Source organism: Lissotriton vulgaris, chromosome 1_1, assembly GCF_964263255.1.
Source record: "Lissotriton vulgaris chromosome 1_1, aLisVul1.2, whole genome shotgun sequence".
NCBI classification, from domain to species: domain Eukaryota; kingdom Metazoa; phylum Chordata; class Amphibia; order Caudata; family Salamandridae; genus Lissotriton; species Lissotriton vulgaris.
Window position 1 is genome coordinate 1,807,369,224 of NC_141685.1, and position 21,003 is coordinate 1,807,390,226.

General features: G+C 43.6%; 1 protein-coding gene across 1 annotated transcript in view; it reads left to right on the forward strand.

Moving 5' to 3' along the window:
• The window catches only part of UTP20 (UTP20 small subunit processome component), a 1,022,377-nt gene that overhangs the window by 637,348 nt on the left and 364,026 nt on the right, over window positions 1–21,003 (forward strand). Inside the window, exons 41-42 of the mRNA XM_086919130.1 lie at window positions 1,397–1,695; window positions 7,134–7,273. Coding sequence (XP_086775256.1) covers window positions 1,397–1,695; window positions 7,134–7,273 — 439 coding nt within the window. The remainder of the gene's footprint in view (window positions 1–1,396; window positions 1,696–7,133; window positions 7,274–21,003) is intronic.

Below are 21,003 nucleotides of genomic sequence, written 5' to 3' on the forward strand. Positions count from 1 at the left end.
TGTCCTTTCATTTGGTATTCAAGGGGACTGTGTATGGTAAAACAGCTTGCTTCACATGTCTTTACAGAGTTTAGCCTAAGACTGCTTTGTCCACGCTACTAGGATAGCTGGTCTATAAGGTTGACTTACAACCAATCATCATAAGGGTTGCTTGGCATGGTACAAGGTGATCACTAGAATTAGTGAGCATCACATACCAGGCCAACTTCTCACAGGTGGAATTAACAATTTGCTTCTGTAGGACCTGCGAGCTACTCAGCCGACATGAATAAGCTTTCAGTTATCATTTTAGTTTCCTCCTTGCGTCCCTGCGGACCCTGTAACAACTGGAAATTATTTCTCACCAGCAAAACATAGAAAAGAGTGCACACCAAAAATCCATGGCTGTAAAAGTATTATGGAATGCAGCCAGCTCTGCCTCCTTTATTTAAAAAATACTGGGAAGAAAAATAGTGTTCTGTTTTTAGGGACTGGACTTTTAGGGAACTAACAATAGGGCTCCCTTCTCTTTTTTAACCCCACTGAGTTGAATTTCGACCTACTTTTGGCTTACGTGATGAGACATTTCGCTCAGACTATGAGGTTATGATACCCTGCAGCAATGATACTGCCCCACGGATGTAATAAGTCATGCAGTATAGCAGGAGATCTTTCTTTCTCAGTAATTCATTAAAATTGTGTAATCTGTCAGTCAGAACATTGGTCTTTTTAAATGTAGTGGCTAATCTTCATGTTAATCAACAATGCAAAAGTACTTTAACCTTTTCCCCCCGTTCTTTTTTTCCCCAAGGCAAAGTAGATGCTACATTTCCTATGTTTTAAGAATGCTTTTTGATTTTATATTCTAGAATTGATGTCATTTTTGATGAGCATCTCTTTGTTGGTTGGAAACTATTGCGACCATTTTCCTGTTCACCTCAAATAACGTATTTCGCTAACAGATGTTTGATGCAGTCTCTATTGCCTCATCGCCCTTTAACTGAAGTCCTTTAGAGGACATCCATTGGCAGTTCAGTAAAGAACTGCTTGGAGAATCATTGAACAGTTGCAATGAATGTGATAAAGTTCCTCATAAGACATATTTGCTTTCACAGCAAAGTATACTTGTAGATTAACATCTTCTATCATTGTATTGTTTTCTCCATGTCACTGCTGGAGATTTCTCTTTGGTTTGTCTGTGACATTCTTATTTATAATGGACTGATTGGCACCAGTTAATGTATATAAATAGTGTGTTTAGTGGCAGGTCTTGATGTTTTAACTTGTCATACATGTATAATACATGATAATTTGTTGATTAACATTTAAACATGTTAAACCATGTAAGTAAATACCCACAGGCAGCAACACTACTGTACTTTTCCCATAGTTTATGTTTTTCCTTTTATTTTTACAGGTGCCATGCCAATTAGTCAAGAGACCGAGGACGAAGTTATGGAATTAGAAGTTGAACTTGATGAGGAGATGGAAGAGGAAAATGGACATCCTGGAAGCACACTTGAAGAGACAACTGAGGAAAGCGTGACTCAGCCAGAACAACATGAAGCTGTGGGGGTGTCTAAGGGAACACAAGTTAAAAAACAGATTTCATTCCTTCCTAGAAATAAAGAGGAACTGGAGTGTCTGATTCAACACATACAAGAAACGGTTACTGGCAACATCTTACCAAAGTTACAGAAGTGTCTCGCTGCTAAGGTGGGTACCATCCAAGGGGCAGGGAAAAACATGGGATTTATGATGTATTTGTTGATGACTGGAAACTACGTTATTGTACACATAAGACATTTGAAAGCGTCAGGTTATGTTACTTTATTGGTATCTTCATTATAAATGCTTGTTTCTCTCGGAATTATACATCTTTGCCAGTTTGAATTCATACATTGTTAGTGATCTTTTAACACTAGAGGTTATCCGTATGTTTCCTGCACTTTGTGCATCGTTCTATCTCTTTATACAGTTGATTGAGTTCAAATGTAGCGATGTGCTTTAAGGAGACACTCTCAAACCTGGCAAACTACAGTTGTTTTGTTAGCTATGACGGTTCTAGGGAAAAAGAGCTTTTACGCCTCAATTTCTTTATACTTCTTATTACTGCAGCAACCGTTGTAACATGAAAGCAAGTAACAAGGTATCATTCACAGGAGAAACGTTGACCTCCGATTGTCTACCCCTGGTTTCTGAATCAATCAGATCATCCTCTATCAGATCTGACTGTCACAGCTGCAAACTTTTAGAACACTTTAATGCGTCCTCAGCGCTCATATTATCCAAAATGTGAAAAGCATAAAACCATGATTTAAATGTTTCAGACAGTAGTACATAACATCAGCTATCATGAGAAAAAGTTTTCATTTAATATTGTTCTTGTACATTTGCAGAGCACCCAAAATTCTAAAGCAGGTTTGTGAGGCATGAGCACCTGAGCCCACCATCACCAAAGGCCACTCACTAAACTGTCTACTTATAAATGCTCGATCCCTCCCTAAAAACAAGCATCACATCTACGACCTTCTCACCGATGTAAAACCAGACATACTATTCATAACCGAATCATGGTTGGGAGAAGATATGGCTCCAGTCCTGCATGAAGCCATTCCTCTAGGCTATCAAATAATCACCCAAAATTGTATAGCCAATAAAGGAGGTGGTCTAGCTGTTTTATTCAGGCAAACAATACATATCACTAAAATTAACATCTCCATAAAGAATTGTGAGGCTCTTCTAACAAGATGCAATCCTACACCATCTTCCTCCTGTAACTTCCTGCTCCTTTACAGACCTCCACCTAGCAAAGCAACATTCCCGGACGCACTTCTAGACACAGTTTCAAACCTGATAACAATACACTCCAACCTATGCGTTCTGGGTGACCTTAACATTTGGTTTGATAAACCCAATATGACCCATCGACAAACTATCATCACCGGCCCAGACGCATTGAACCTGCATCAGATGTTCCACAATTTGAGACACACCGCTGGACATATCCTAGATGTCATTTTTCTTAATACTGAACTAGTTACCTTTCAAACTATAACTCCAGTCACATGATCAAAAGATCTGGGTTTAATCCATCACCATTCTTTAGCCCACTCTGCCACCCCAGTTCAGACATGGATATATGCAAATCAGTCTGACCCTGTGCCTCATGGGAACAGTCCAGCCCGAACTGCCAAGCCATGTCTTCCCTGGACCGGAAACAAGCTTCTGAGGACCGGTTTCTGGCATTCCAGCCGTCTTCAGCCCGGCTTGCTTGAATCCAGTGGCAAAGTGAGCAAGGGACTCACGTCTGAGCATACCCTGCCACACTTATGGCGGCCAAAAGCGGTACAAAAGGGGGTGGTGATGGACGGAGCATCTGAATCAATCAAACACTCACACCCAGTCAAAAGATCTGGGTTTAATCAATCACCGTTCTTTAGCCCACTCTGCAACCCCAATTCAGACATGGCTATATGCAAATCAGTCTGACCCTGTGCCTCATGGGAACAGTCCAGCCCGAACTGCCATGCTCCGTCCATCACCACACCCTTTTGTACCGCTTTTGGCCACCATAAGTGTGGCAGGGTATGCTCAGACATGAGTCCCTTGCTCACTTTGCCACTGGATTCAAGCAAGCCGGGCTGAAGACTGCTGGAATGCCAGAAACCGGTCCTTGCAAGCTTGTTTCCGGTGCAGGGAAGACATGGCTTGGCAGTTCGGGCTGGACTGTTCCCATGAGGCACAGGGTCAGACTGATTTGCATATAGCCATGTCTGAACTGGGGTGGCAGAGTGGGCTAAAGAACGGTGATGGATTAAACCCAGATCTTTTCACTGGGTGTGAGTGTTTGATTCAGATGCTCCGTCCATCACCACCCCCTTTTGTTCCGCAAGTGGATGAAATAGCAAGATTAAGCTTTGCTTCTATAAAAACGCTGCAACAGATTTTCCCTCATTTGGGATTTCCACACAAGGTCCAAGCTACCATCTCCCTTGTTCTGTCCAAACTCGATTACGCCAATGGCCTCTACCATGGATCACCTTTAACGACCATGAAAAGACTACAACGGATTCAGAACTCGGCTGCAAGACTACTCTTGCATATCAAACCGTGAGACCACATCTCCCCTGCCTTGAAAGCCCTGCATTGGTTACCGGTTGCCAGAAGATCCATGTTCAAGCTGCTTTGTATCACCCACAAAGCAATACATGGAATGGGACTGTTCTTCATCAGGAATAAAATCACCAAACACATTCAACAAAGGAACCTCCGCTCTAAAGGAGCATCTCGCCTCAAAATCCCACCATACAAGAAAAAAACATGGGTTGCACATCCTTCTCTGTTCAAGCAGCCAAACTATGGAACTCTTTACCCTCCAACATAAGGTCAGCTGACAACCACCTTATCTTCAGAAAACTACTCAAGATTTGGCTCTTCCCCACATAAGCACCATACTCAAACAGAAATTTACAGCATATCCCTCTGCATACAAGCATTTTTTTCCCATTATAGATATGTACCTATCTTTGTGTATTACTTTGTATAAACATGTTAAATAATTATGTTGTTGAGAGAAAACAAAATAATAATAAATAAATAAAAATCATCTTTGGTCTACATGTACATACTTCCATTGTGCATCTATGTACCTTCCATGTACTTGGATCTGTGTCTCTGTTACTTCTCTCCTGAAAAAGCTTATCCAATGCACTACCCTATTTCTCAGCCTATACTTCGCTCAATATATCTTCTAGCCCAACCTTCTAACTCATCTCAAACTTCTTCTACTACTCCTTCCAATGCACTACCCTATCTCTCATCCTATACATCTATCAATATATCCTCTACATCCACTCTCTCATTTATCCTAAACCCCATACCACTACTGTGATTGCCAAAATAACCCTTTTTAGACTCTCTCCTACTCAACCCCTCCTTGCATCATCTGAAACCTCTTTTACTATACCGATCCCCTAAAACAAACCTTTCTAAACTCTTTCCTCTGAGTCCTCCCCTCCAAAACTCCTTTTTACTCACCCAAAAGCCTCCTCCTTTTGCTAAGACCTAAAAATGAAAAAAAACGTTCACTCTTTTATCCCTCCACTATCCTTTTCAATCGAAAACAACAGACTAACATGTTCACTTCTCAAATTCCATATTAAACTATACTAATATACTACTCAAATAACTGAATAACATATCCTCTACCCAAATTACTTCATATTTTTGTTACTATACTAATTTTCAACAGTAATCCTTTATGGGTTCCGGAGTGGCGTGCTACTCGCCAGAAAAGGGATTCAACACCCATCAGGGGTAACAAGTGCTATATGAATGCAAATCTTTCTTCCCCTTTTATCCCTCCGCTATCCTTCTCACTCCAAGTAACTGACTAATATCCACCACTGAAATTACTTCATATTTCACCATATTAATTCAACATTAGTCCTTTGTAGGCTTCCTGAATAGCGTGCGTCAACAAGCGCTATATAAATACAAACCTTTGTCCTCCTATCCTTCTGCTATCATTCCAAATCCCAAAAAATCGGACTAACCTATCCACCACTTAAAATGTACTTGCATGTTTCACTATACTAATTCAACACGAATACTCTATGCGTCCCGGAGTAGCGTGCTACTCGCCGAAAAAGCGCTTCGACGCCTCGCCAGGGGTAGTAAGCGCTATATAAATGCAATTACAATACAATACTCATCTTTATAAATCAGGTGCAAGTATTGTCAGACTCTCCAAGTGAACCATGTGTCTATGATGTGACATAACAATCTCTTATTGACGATCGGCTATGTGAGTAGCAGCCTGCAGCATTTTAGGGTTGTTATTCATAACCATAGAATATAAACACATGCAAAACTGTAGAGCCTGTCATTTCATTTGCTTCACAAATACAGTCCCCATTACTGAAGGTGGATTTTTATGATATTCTGTACCACTAAATTGAACCCTTTGGTCTAAAACAATGAGGTGTGCTTGAGCTGCTTCTGTATTTCATATAGATTGGTGCAAAAACTACTATATTGATGGCATTTTTTTTAATGTAAACCATTGCCATGTGCCATAAGTATTTTATTGTCATGAAGGACCCAGAATGAATTTTGGGTGATATCTTTTAAAAGTCAAATAAATATAGTTATGTACATTAGATTATTCAGGCATTTTGATAGATGGTTTAGCAATTTTACAACAGATTGACCACACATTTACAACCTATATTGTGCTATGTAAGTTTGGACCATCTCCTGGTCTGTTTCGTCCGGAGTCAAGAAAAGTTGCTAATTTTGGGTACACCATTTGGATTCGCTCATTTTTATATATGGACTTTTAATTTGAGTAATTTACAGAGTGTTGGGTTATATTATACAGAAAGTTTACTTCCACTAAGGGACTTGCCTATTGAGTGCTAGTTTGTAGGCTGTTACTGTTGTGTGTTTTAGTAGTAGTGCGAGCTTTGTTATATGGTACTCATTGTGAGTAGATCCAATTAAACCAACTGGGTTTTTACATGGTTGGGTTGTATGTCCAAAACCCTGGCATTAGTATTTTGGATTTTGTTTGTTGTTTATTTGGGGGCTAGCCCCAAGTATCAATGTCTTTGTTTACTTTTATCAAGAAATGATCCCCTATGTGTACCAGAACAGCCTTATTTCAACGTCCTTATTAATGGATAGAAGTCTCAGAAATGAGTATTTCATGGATTAAGGTTTTTTCATACAAATGGTGTTTACACCAGGTTTTGGAAATGCATGACAATCACATCACAGGTGGAGCTTAGACCAATTTTATGTAAAAAAGAAACCCTAACATGTCATTGATTTCATTACAGTCTTCTATTTTTTCTAACTATCTTTATCTCTTGTTGTGTCTCGTGGCCCATGGTCTACCTGAGATCTAATCTCCTGCCATGTGTTGTATGACTGGGGTGCATTACATACTAAAGAGGCTACACATGCTCTCAAAAATACATTTGTTATAGATGTTTAGTTGTGTTTTCCTTTACCTAGCTAATAAAACGGCTCATTCTCAGTTAGCTTTAATGTTAAACTGTAGTGTTTGTGGTAATTTCATGCTACAGATATCACTGTACCTTGCAAGGACATGGTTTCCCTGATTGTTGTTTTTATTTCTATTACAGGTAAAGAGGGATGAGGAGCATAAACTGACAAAGTCGAAGGCTGTGAATGAGGATGAAATAGTGAGAGTTCCATTAGCTTTTGCTTTAGTCAAGCTCATGCAGTCTCTTCCTCAACCGATTATGGAAGCAAATTTGCCAAGGTACTAAATCTCATGGGGTGTGTGGAAAATAGAATACTTAGGTCATTGGGACTGGGTGTTTGTACATGATTGCAGTACATATGAATCAAACTATATTAACCATTTTGAAGCACACCACATAAAGTAGGCTAGTACAGAGCATTTATTTATTTCTTTTGCAAGTGCTTGCATTTCTGATGGATACTTCCAACCACATATTCCTCACATTTTGAATTGACCCCATACTGGATCCGGAAGTCTTTCTGCTATAGCCTCAGCGCACCTAGTGTGGTGGCATAGCATAAGGTGCCATTGCCCGGAATCTGGAAATGATGGCACAGAGACATATGTAGGCGCCTTCCCTGCACACTGACATCAGTTCCTTTTTTGTGCGCTCTCTGGCATGGGTCTGGAGTTTTGCTTCAAAACTTTTTGTTGGTGCTCATTACTTCCCCAAAAACCTAAATCGGAAGTGTGCTAGGCAAAATGTACCAAAAAATAATACAGGCTTTATACTGTGCCACAACTGCATTAAACATCTGCCGGTCATAGGCCCACATTACATCTGCCTAGAATGCTTGTTTTCCAGTGTGAATCCTTTCTGGATTCACATGTGGTGCATAGTTCCACCATCTAGTATATGGATGCTGAAGGTGCACTAAGGATGCTGTGGATGCGACGCAATCGTTAGGGGGGTCTTCCTTCAGGGATTCCTCGGTCCATGGAGATGGTGAGGGGGGTCCTGTTTGCAAGGTCAATCTGCCATGAAGTTCTCTGTTCTGGCCAAAGTCCACTCGCCACTGGATTATCAAATGTCTTTTGTCGCAGTCACAGGCCAATCCTTCCTTAGTTGATAACTTGCCTACTGAGGGTCCCAGAAATTCTCCTACAGCACTCCTGAGTTCTTCGAACTCTGGTGCAAGCCTGTGCATCAGGTCTTGGTCCTCTGTGCTGCACGGCGTTGGTGGTAGCGACTTAAAGACTTTGGATTACCAACTTGCCCCAGCAAGCTTCTTTAGCTGTTGTGTCTCCGTACTGCGAACAAGAAGCCAGTCAGCTGGCTTCCTATAGGAGTTCTCATGGCTTGACATGTCAGTGGAGATGTCTTCTACTTGAGCAGGACATAGCAGGCACAGTCCCTCTCTTCGCTAGCCACCAGATGCAGCAGGTGCATTTCTCATCGGTGCATCCTACCTTTCCTGGTCCTTGCCCCTCAGTGCTGCCGGGCAGTCCTCCTTTCTTCCTTGGTTGAGATCTGAGTTCTTGGTGACATGGGTGCCGTATTGCTCTTAAAAAAAGGCCCTCAGTGTAGGACACAATTGTTAGTCAATAGGGCCAACAAGTTCCTTCTCTCTCTGATGACCACTTCCAGAGAAGTGTGGCATCTGGCTATCCAAGGATGCACCATTCTGCACTGCATACTCCTGCCATCATGTGTTAGGTCTGGATGTTTTCAGGTTATTTTTCTTCGAAGATGTCTTTCCAGTCATGCGGTAAGTTGACTCCTCCTTTCGGTGATGGTGCACATGGGCATCGACTCCATTGTAAAATTTTTATTTTCTAACATCGGGTTCAGATGTTCCGGTATGAAACTGTTTTTCAGGTTCCCCCCGGTGCGCAATCTACTATACCCACGTCGGTATTGTTTCATACGCATATCCCACTTCTCAGTGTATCGTATCAGTCGAAAAAAATGTCTATTTCAATCGGAAGACTTGTGGAAGGCCGTCGGGCCTAATCGCGTCGGGCCACCTCGCAGTCGATGGGAACAGACTCCATTCAAATTCTGTCCTCAGTTCCACGCAAAATATCCACGCACCAACTCGCACAAAGTGTGCATTTTGTGCTTATCTCCAGAGCACAATGAACAAGACTGCGACACGTGCAGATTGTTTCGATCCAAGAAAACGCTCTGTGATCGTCAGGCCAGATGTTGTGAAATGCAAACCCAGAACATCGAATACACGCCGGACATCTTTGGTGAAGGATCTGAGCCAGAAGAATTTAATGCACAAGGGGCCGAAGAGTAGCAGGAAGAGAAACCCGTATCTATTCCTGGATCAGACTCCGAGATGGAAGACGACATAACTCAAGGTCAAGGTCCCGTGAATACCGAACACCCCTTGCCCAGAAATCCAACTCGGACTATGCAAAAGGTTTCGGTTCCACCTCTACCTTCGGGCCAAGGCCGGCACCGAGAAGATGTTTCTAACGTCCCTCCTCCCGGCTCGGTAACGAAGCATATTGTTAAGCCTTCCGGCTTGGGATCGAGTTGACCAAAGTCAAGCACTGAGCCGAAACCTTTGGGCTCAAAGATGAAGACTGCGTTGAAGCCGATGCCCTCAATGCTGAAATGGAAAACGGCTTCGGAGCCCAAACTTTCCAGCCGAAAGGTCTGAAGTCTTCATTGCCGAAACAGAAAAATGCTCCTTCGAAGCTGCAGAATCCTATTCTCGACTTCCTACCCCCATATCAGATCCTAAACAAAAGCAACTTTATATAAATCCTGATACAGGACATCTTCTTAACAAACTTTCTCAGAAGTGCAAACCTAAGTCGGAAGACATACAATTTACCATTCCTTTAAAGAGGAAAAATGTTGGTACTAACCCTTCTCCTCCTCCACCACGTTCCCCTACATCTTCACCACCTGCATTAGAGTGTTTACTTATCACACCAACCAACTCTCCACCACCACAACCTGAAGATGATGATGATGGGTATACTCAATTACCTGTATATCCCTGGAAAGACTACGATACTGATTCACCTACAGATAATGACCCAGACCTTTACCCTTCAAAACCTTCTCCTCCTGACGACAATGTAGGGTATTTGGAATTGCTTGCTAATGCGGCATAATATCACGGGGTGCACCCACACAAAGAATCCTAGAAGAGGACTTGTTGTTTGAAACTTTGAGTAGTACACACAGATCTAGTCAGACTCTCCCTATGCTCAAAGGCATGATGAGACATGGCGATTACATATTCAAAGACCCCGTTCATGCTTGTATTCTGACTCCCAGAGTAGACAACAAGTATAAACCTGATCCAGCTGATCCAGTCTTTATTAAGGGCCAGTCACCACTAGACTCACTTGTTGTCTCTATTGCCCATAAACGTACCAATTCACAAACCTATGGAGACGCCTCCCCCCAATCTCCCTTTACAAGGAGTCAAAATTATTAGACACATCTGGCAAATGAATAGCCGCCCAGGCAGGTCTGATAGAGCGCGCTGGGCCAAAATTGAATAATTGCTCTAATATCTCCCAGATGAGCACAAAGCTAAAGCTCAGGATTTAGTACAGGAGGGAAAACTAATCTCCAATTATTCTATTAGATGTGCTTTAAATGCTGCTGACACCACAGCTAAAGAGATTAACACTAGTGTGTTATTCAGGAGGCACGCCTGGTTAAGCATTTCCGGTTTCAAACCTGAAGTCCAACAATCCACCTTAAATACTCCGTTTGATAAAAAGCATCTCTTTGGGCCGAAAGTAGATCGGGCATTGGAGAAAATGAGAAAAAACACTGAGGTAGCTAAATCTATGAGAACCCTACGCTATCCTTCAAATCGTGGCTCCTTTCGTCGCTCCTTCTACTGTGGGGGGTCCAAGACCACCTCCTCAGACAACAATGTTTCCTCTTAAAAAGGCAACAATCAATCTTCCTCCACAAGAGGCGTTTTTAGAGGAGGATATGGAGGGAACAACGGCAAAGGTAGGAGCAAGGGTTCCACACCCCATAATTTCCCTTCCCCTAACAAACAGTGATTTACCTATCTTTGCTCCCGATCATTTAACACCTGTCGGGGGACGTCTTTTACAATTCCTCCCCCTTTGGCAATCCATAGCAACAGACAAATGGGTGTTAGGAATTATGCAACGTGGTTATTGCCTGAAGCTTGCCACTAATCCTCCAAACATTCCACCTTGTTCTCACAAAATGTCACCAGAACATTTGCACTTGCTCAAACAAGAAGCCCAGCCTCTATTGCTAAAAGGAGCCATAGAGCCAGTACCGTAACAATATCAAGGGCCAGGTGCGTACTGCCTGTATTTTCTAATTCCCAAAAAGGACAGCTCCTTGAGACCTATTCGGGATCTCAGAGAACTAAACCACTAAATGCTGTCATAACCTTTCCATACAGTGACACTTCAACAAGTGTTCCCACTTTTACAACAGGGCGACTTTATCTACTGTAGACTTAAAGGATGCATATTTCCACATTCCAATTCACCTCTCTCATCGCAAATATCTCAGATTTGTGATAGCAAGTCAACATTACCAATTCAAAGTACTACTGTTTGGAGTCGCCACTGCTCTCAGAGTACTTACCAAATGCCTGGCAGTAGTCGCAGCTCGTGTGAGAAGACAGCACATCCACGTCTTCCCATACCTGGACAACTGGCGCATCAAAGCTAGCACTTACCAGAAGTGTCTCCAACACACGCAAGCCACGATTCACTTACTACACCAACTAGGGTTTACAGTGAATGCATTGAAGTTCCATCAGCAACCTTTAAACACAAAGACCTATCTGGGAGTCACTATAGACACTCAAAAAGCTCTAGCCTCTTCCAATACCGCCAGAATTCTCAGCATTCAATCTCTTCTCATTCAGTTTCAGCACATCCAATCACTACCAGCCAAGTATTCGTGGAACTGCTAGGAATTATAGCGTCTTGCATCGTGATCGTTCCCCATGCAAGTCTTCACATGCGTCCTCTTCAAGAATGTTTAGCAAGGAAGTGTAACCAGGCGATTGACTGATCTAGAGTTGGTAGATGGCTACATCCATTGCGCTCTGCAGTGGTGGAACCCACAAAATGTATCCAAAGGGTGGCCCTTCATCGACCCTGTTCCACAGACTGTGCTCACAGCAGACACATCGCTCACTGGTTGGGGTGCTCACTTACAGGATCACACAATCCAAGGATTGTGGAGTCTAAAGCACATAAGTCTCCATATAAATCACCTAGAGCTACTAGCAGTGTTTCTAGTGCTCAGAGCCTTTTAGATTCATCTCATACTCAAAGCAGTCCTAGAACGCACGGACAACATGACAGCTATGTACTATACACAAAAACAGGGAGGACACACTCTCTCCAACTGTCATGCCTAGCACAAGCTGTTTGGAATTGGGCTATACATCTGAAAGAGACACGTTAGTGATAGATTCCTTACCTTAGAATATCCCCAGGCGTCAGACTGGATCCGGAAAGTTTTGCGTAGCAGTACCCTTGCGCGTCGGTAGGCATCGTCTGCGGCTCCGCGTCCGTCGTCGGCGTCGTGGGCGCCGTGATGACGTCGTCGGAGTACTTAGACGCCGCCTCCGCGTGCTGACGTTTTGCTCACGCTTTTCCGCCTCTCCGAATCATTCTGCTAGTAGTTCAGAAGCTCAGGCAAACATCCCTCACACAGATTCTCTTAGCTCCCTCATGGGCACGTCAACCCTGGTTCACTACCCTGCTGGAGCTGTCTGTAGTTCCACACCAAAAGCTGCATCTCACCTCCAGTCTCCTCATTCAGAGTCATGGGGAAATCAGGCATCCAAATCCCAAAGAACTCAAGCTGGCGATCTGGCTCTTGAAGTCATAGAGTTTGGTTATTTACAATTGCCAACACACAGAAAAGAAGTAAGGTTCCTATAGTCACAATTTTTATCAAGTGTCAGTCTACAAAACAAGTTGTAGCAAAGCACATTACTTTGTAAAAAAAAAACTGCCCGCACCCACAACGTACTGTGGCATGCTTCTTCATAGGGCTGCTGCGACGCCTCAGAACAGACCAATGCTTGAAGCAGAGCAATAGGGTGGGGGAAACAATACAGACAAATAGAAAAGGAGGTTCCAAAGAAGGTGCATATAATGAGTCTAAAATTAACTAAGGGTATATCATACTAATAGTTTTATTCCTGGATTCCCTTGTCAGGGATAAAAAAGGTAATTCATACCCTGATATGGTGGTAAAAGGAGTGCATTATGCACCCTTCACCCCACTGTGCTGCATAAAAGTTGACATGTTTCTGCTGGAATCCGTCTCTCTACCAGCTTTCATCAGGACTGTCAGATCTCTATGCTAGATTCCCTTTCTGCCTATATATATCATCTGCCTGGTATATCAATATATGTAAGGTTACTCCTCCTGTATTATATGGTGTGATCCAGTACACATACTCTTATTTGAGATCGAGTTTACTGTATCAATCGCTAGATCTAACACTAGAAAATGCTACACTGCAAAATAGAACAGGAACAGGCACTGGTGTGAAAGGACATGACCTGGGAAAGGCTGGACTCAGTTCACCACTACCCTCAGATACCTCACTTACCTGCTGGATGAATACCTCACTTACCTTCTGGATGAAGGATGCTTCAATGCCTCACTTAAGGAGCCCCTGTCAGCTATAGTGGTCTACACATGGGGCATCATAGGACTCAGTTTATTCTGGATACCAGTCACCAAGAGATTCCTAGAGGAAGCAACGAGGATTGCGCCACCAAGGGCAGCCCCCACACCAATATGGAACTTAAACCTAATGCTAAGCCAGATCATGAAATCACCCTTTGAACCCTCACACTGTGCAGCACTCGCATAACACTCAAAACAGACTTCTTAATTGCTGCATCTTTACGAAGGCTGAGTGAACTCCAGGCCCTGACAACACGAGAACCGGATCTGAAAATTCTGACACAGGGTGGTAATAAGAACCAACCCTCTGTCTTGCCAAAGGTGATCTCACATTTTCATGTCAATTAAGCCATTCAACTGCCAGTTTATTTCCATTAGCCAAATTCTCAGGCTGAACAAGCCCTTCACAAAGAGCATTTCTATATTACCTGCAGGAAACAAAAGCAATCCGCAAAGTGTTTTTTCATCTCCTTTGTCTCCGAGACTAAAGTTTTGCCAGACAACTATATCAAGATGGATAGTCTGAATAATCAAAATTTTTTACAATACAGCAGGAGTGACGCTCAAAGGGAAACCAAGCGGGCACTGCACGAGGAAGAATTGAGTGAAACTCGCATTCATTGCGGTTTCTATAAACGACGTCTGCCTGGCGGTCACTGGTCTCCAGTGCATATATTCACTAGCATTTCTGTGTGGTATTCAAGCTAATAAAGAGGCACAGCTGGGACAAAAAGTACTATGACGCTTTGAGAAAGTGCCCTTTTTCTGCATGGTTGCCCCCACTTTTTGTTGAATTGCTCATGTACTTTGACTGAGTGTGCCCTGGGCTCCTGCTAATCAGGTACCCAGGGCCTATGTTCTTTCCCTAAAACTGTATTGAAGCCTAAACCCAATTGGCATCTCTGGCCACAGGTCAGCCCCTGGTAAATGGTACTACAGGTACCCAGGGCAATGTGACCAGAGCGGGCCTCTACGGGCTGCAGCACTTATTGTGCCACCCTTAGAGGTCCTGTACCCTGACACTCACACACTGCCTTTACAGGCTGCGTGTCTTGGAGCAGAACAAAGTGAAGAGTCGACATGGCACACATCCCGTGTGCCATGCCTATAACCCACTGCCCTGGCATAGCTCAGTCACCCCTCTAGCTGCACTATATTCCTCTAGCTGCACTATACCAGTGGTGAGGGTACAGGTGCATGAGCCCTGTACCCCTACACTGTCTAAGTCCATTCTTAGACATTGTAAGTGTAGTGCACCATAATGGCTACACTCAAAACGGAGAAGTGAGGTATCAAACTTCTCAGCACATTAAACCCACACTGATGCCAGTGTGGGATGTAATGCAAATTTGCACACAGAGGGCATCTTAGACATGCCCACTGAAAACTAACCCACCTCTAGTGTCCAACCTGCCTTCAAGTTCAAACACCGGATTTGTTCACCTGCGACCTCTGGCTCCTGACGGACACTGCAAATCCGCCCAATTCTGCACCACCCGTCTACGACCCGAGCTCGAGTGGGCAAACACCACGAGGAGGGCACCCCGACGATCCTGACCCGAGATCCGGCAACCCCTAACCTGCCTCAAGCCTCCAGCCGACGCCTGCAGCCTAAATCCAGAAGGCCCCCCCTAACCGCGACCAGGTGCTGATCAGAATATCTGACCCCAAAAGGCACCCCAGCAGCCGACGCCCCACAGTCTTGTGTGCCCAAACCAACGGTGCCTAACCAACCCCTAACTTCCCAACTTACCTCTCGAAGTGGTGGTCGCACCCAGAAGACCTTCGGCCCGAGTCTGCAGTGCCTTTGCAAACCGGAGGTTTCCCATTGAAACCAACGGGGCGACCGATGTCGAACCCGGCCGCTCTAGCCCTGCTGAGGAGGCACCTTTGGGGCTGATTTGTTTCCCCATTTGCCCTGAGCAAAAGTCCAGGAACTTTGCTCCCACAACCCAGTGGCCTGCTTGCCAGCAGCCACCAACCTGAGGCCCCCTATCATCCCTCATTGGATAACATTGGGCCTCAGCACCCTGCACCCGGCCCCCCTAGTGCCGCTGAGGGTGTAACGAGAATGCATCCTTGACCCTGGGGGAACCCTTGTTCTAACCCCGGAAGCTCAACTCCAAAGACTGATTACTTACCTGGTAACCATTAACTTCATTTCTCTCCATAGGAATCCATTGACTGTTTTTCTCAGAATGAAGTGTGGAGTTGATTTGTATGGAAACCTGAGAAACAACAATTGTGCAAAACTGATTTTACTTACCTTTTCTCTCGGAAATGTCCCAGTGTGATATCTAGGCATATCACACTAAGTAGAATAAGTAATCACAAAAGTAACACAAAAGTAACTTACATGTAATTTTCATTGCAGAGTTGATGCACAGTATATGTACATTATTGCATTACCAGTAATTCAAACTGTAACCATTTCAAAGTACATTTACAATTCCATTTCAAACTGTGTATTTACTGCAAAGTATTTACCAACTTACCTGTGCCAGGCTTGCTTGGTTCTAGAAAATAAAATAACTACAAGAATATTTTATATAAAACCGATTGGTCTGAAGTTCAGTCTTTGAGTGTGTGAAATCATTTTCTGATTGAGTGGGTACAACAAGTGCTTAACACTGTCCTCTGATACTGCCTTACTGCTCGACCACACTACCACAAATAGAGAGTAAGGTTCTATCTAACTTTGCCTCTGCCTACCTTTGGGGTTCCACTGGATTCTGTGCACACTATACCTCACTTTGGTATAGTATATACAGAGCCAGCTTCATACGGACGCATATTAGCTAATACAAACTCTCTCCAGCTCACCCTCCCAGCGAGAGGGAATTCTGCTACTGAATCATTTCATAGCATGTGAATAAAGAAAAGATTTCATTTGTAATATGAAATCATTGCTTACCTTTAGGAGTAGTTCTGCATCTTGAAAACATTTCTAGATTCACATGTAACCAACTTGCCGTCGCCCCAAAAAGAACAGGTATATGCAACAGGAGGAGGCACATCAGTGTATAGAACAATAGGAAGCCAACGCCACAAGAGGGTTGCCAGGGGTAAATTAATCTGAACATGGCAACCACGCTGAGGGGTTTCCTGGGTGCACGTGTGACATCATTTGCGGAGGGACATAGCACCAAATGGTCTATGACTTAATGAGGCCCGCCAGACGAGTAGAAGAAAAAAGTAAAGATCCAACCTGATGTAATATTAGATAGTGGCATAGCTCAAGCTTTCCTGAGAGCTGTCTTTGAGCTTTCCTTTTGCTTGGGACCATACGTCTGTCCTGGGGGAGCTGGCCTTTTTAGCATAGCATCTGATACCAGAGACCCTATTTGTACAGACTTCTAGCAGTAAAACAAACTCCAGTACCTACCCCATAGCTCTTCTGGACAGGGAATTAAAGCATGTTGCTGCATTGCAAAAAGAGGGTGGGTTTTTTTTGGCCAATATGACCCTGAGGTCCCTTAAAACGGTTTGCCTATGGGGATGCTCTCGAGGATATCGTGAACAAGATCATGAACGCTCTGCCTAAGAAGTTTTGGAAGTTGTTCGATCAGACGGTTCACAATGGACTGCATGTGCCACATACATTTTGAACAGGCAGTCTGGGTATCACTATCTTCTCCATGCTGTCGGCACCCGAGTATTGGTTCAGCGCCATGCCTGGATGCATGTGATCTGTTTCTTTGTTGATTTGCGAGCTTCCCTGATGGAAATGGTGTTTAATGGCTCCAGGCTCTTAAAAAAAGCAGACTTTGCCTTGAAAAATCTCAAGAATGGCCTTTCATGGCTCTAGAACACGAAATACAAAAAACGCCACGAATGGCAGAGCACGCTGCGCACTGTGCAAATTTAGTCCGGAGAGACTCTCCCTTTAAATCATCAGGATAATTCAACACATTAATTATTCAAAACAATTTTTCAAACACATTGTAATACTGCAATTCATGCAAATATTTAATGCATATGCTAAGTATGTATTAAGGTTTCCTTGTTCCAACAATAACAAAACGCATGTCACTGGTTCATTGAAATCATGAAAAACAATATGTTATGATAAACATTGTACAATCTTCCATACAAGTGATAAATTAAGAAACATTTTTAAACATTTTGTGGTGTGCCCGGTGCATTTCGGGACTAAGGTGTCCCTTCCTCAGGGGCAATCTGTAAATGCAAAAAACTTCGTTTCAGGATAAACAGTAAAATACTGACACTGTACAACAAATTAATGATGCTATGAGTGATGACCAATCCTATGACGGGTCATAATCTACTGTCACATTACACGTCACCAATGTTGTGTGTGCAAGTCCTGCTTGAACTATATTGTCATGGATAGTAGTGAATTAGTAGTGAATGTCATTACAAGCTCATGATAGGTGATAGAAAGTTATGGCTTAAAAAATACGGGTGTGCACAGTATGAACCTCACCCAAGGGAAAAACTTTTTCTATAATTATAAAAGGAGAGAGGAGATGTGCAAAACATAAGAAAGGGTACCTGGCTGAATGTTTCTATTCGCCAATATTGGCAGAGGCTGGACCCATAAGCATGACAGCAGTTGCCAACTGCAGCAACTGCCAAGCAGTTCTGATTTCCCTCTTCACTGGTTTGTTCTCGCCAGTAGGTGACAGGATTAATATTTGTTTTTGCCTAGCTGGTTAGGAAATTATCTCAGACTGCTGGTTCTTTGAGGGTGTTTAAAATATTTACACCCTCCCATTTCTAGCAACAAAATGAAATCTCTCCTCTGCAGGTTCTGAGGATTGCCAATATAGGGGTCTTCCTAACCATGGTGGCTTTCAAAACCTTTCTGCCTCTGCAGCAAGTCCAGGACATTAAGGATATGAGCCTGATGTTTTGGGCTCGTCCCTGTGATCAGTCCTGGATTGTTAATGTCTTCTTGTTCTCCTTGCCTCATGTGCCCTGCTGATGTCTCCTGCCCACTGGCACATGCAAGTTCTGCAGTTGAACCTTCACCTTAAATGGGTGCAGCACTGGGGATTGAGAACGCTTTGAACCTTCAGTGGTGGATGACGGATGCCAACCTGACATGCGGCAGGCCATTTTCTCTTCCTCATCCAGAGATCACAGTGTTGACAAATGTGTCATGTCTGGGTAGTCACCTGGATGAGGGGGATCAGAGGACTCTGATCTCCAGTAGGGCAGGGGCACTTATTCGGCCTTCTGGAGCTGCATGCCATCTGGCTGGCAACCGTAGGGCAAACCTGTTCAGGTTCTGATGAGCTTCCTCTCCGACATTTGTTACTTCAATAACCAGAGCAGAGATGTGTTGCATATTCTGAGCCATGAGGTACTGAGTCAATGGCAATGGCTGGAACTTTAAGGGATTCCAGAGGTCTGTCACTTGGCGAGCGCCCTTAATTACATTGTGGACAAGGTCAGCAGACATGTGGCTGACCCCAAATGATGCCTGTACTCAGAGGTAATTCAAGGAGTTTTTGCCTTGTGGGTGTGCCTGGACCGCACGGCCCTGAGGGCAGAGCATTCAGTGTTATACGGAATAGCTACTCTGTAGTGTAGTTCCTATATTCCCAATAGGCTCTGCGCATTGGAATAATATATCCTATAGATTAGACGTAGGACTGAAGTCGACTAGGTCTCTATCGAACATATTAGACTCAATTGTGAGTGCCAGCTAACTCAGAGGTCACTAGAAACTTTCTCGAATGAACACGATGGGATTAGTTTCTGACAACCGCATAAACATGACAACTTTGTATCCCAAGAATAAGAAATGTATCTCTAGAGTCGCGGAAACAATAGATAGTTATTTTACTCAGCCAATCGTACATGCTTCGTTTCACCAGAAGTGTAGAGAAATAGAAAGACGGGCGTTTTCAATAAAAGGTATTTATTGAACAGTCTTCTTTCTCATACAGAAGAAATGAATTGCTACAATTGTTATGCTAGTTGCAAAGTATAGTGCGTACAGTATGAAGAGTATTATAAAATAATACTGTAAAAGCATGATATGGTTTCTAAGCCATAAAATACATATAATACATACATAAATAATAAATACTAAAAGTACTCAACTGGTGCTTCTAAAATATGCCTACCCCGGTGTACCTAACCTAGGTCTAGTACGAGGGAAGGAGTAAGTAAGGTGTAGCTTAAGTTTTAGTATTCTTTCTGCCAAGAATCCATCCAAGGTTTCTCTTAGGGTCTTATCAGCTCCTTACCTTAGTTTTAGAATGAAGGAGGTCTGGTATCTTTCTCTCGCAGGACTCGATTTCCCAACAAACCGCAAGCGTAGCTTGGAAACACTGGAGCTGGATTTCTCAGCAGGAGAAAAGACAGCGTCTCTCTCAGTGCGTCTGCTGGAGGGTCGGCTTCCTTCGGCACTTGCTGCAGCAAGATGCGTCGGGCAAGTAGATAGTCGAACTGCTCCAAGCCACGGTGTGTTTGCTTGGACCAGTGTGGGCATATTTATACCTTGAAGGTGCCGAGTTTGATGTAAGGTTGTACATAACACGTCATCAAAGAGTCTCAGTTCTTTGAAAACTCCATGACTTCTTGGATAAATCAATATTCAAGCAGGGGGAAGTTCCTGACTGCTGAAGGCGGGTTTTTCCAAGAAATTGTTGTAGAATTTCAGAGTTAGTGGAAGTAGCCATGCCGTATTAGGACTGCATGAGCTATGTCTTAATATGGTTATGATTTCTATGCCTATATAAGGATACAGTGCTTTATACCTATATAAGGGCAGGAATTGGGAAAAGTACACTAGGGTCCTAAAACGGTATACAACAACTCAAAGCCGCTCTGTTTCTTTCTGTACAGGTGGCAACTCGCCTGACCTTTGCCGAGGGGTTAGAGGTCCCTCTGCAGGTGTGCTGACTGCAGGGGGATGTCTAGGAGGTATGGGACCCCCTTACAACCCTTGAGAGGGCTGCCTTTAGAAGGCACAATAACAGTGCACAGCCTTTTTAAGTCTGTTTGCTTCTGTGCCCAACTCTATAGTAGACGCGGGCCACGCCCCCATGCAGATGAGGGAATTCCTTTTCATGATAACCCTGGTTCTACATGTGTGCCAGTGCTATCCCTATTACAGGATGGGCATTACAGGCTTCTGTGGCCCTTTCTGCAATACCATTGTGCACACAAAGTGGGTACATTTACCACTTACGCCCCCGGAGCACATAAAACATGGCCCATGGAGTTTCTGTCTTGCCTTAGCAGATGCGTTCCTCCTTTTGTGGTGCTCCTGTTTCCATTATGTGTTTCCGCCTCTGCTTTCCTGAGACCTGAAGAGCGTCAAGAGGGACCGGGCTCAGCTCGTATTGGTCTGCTT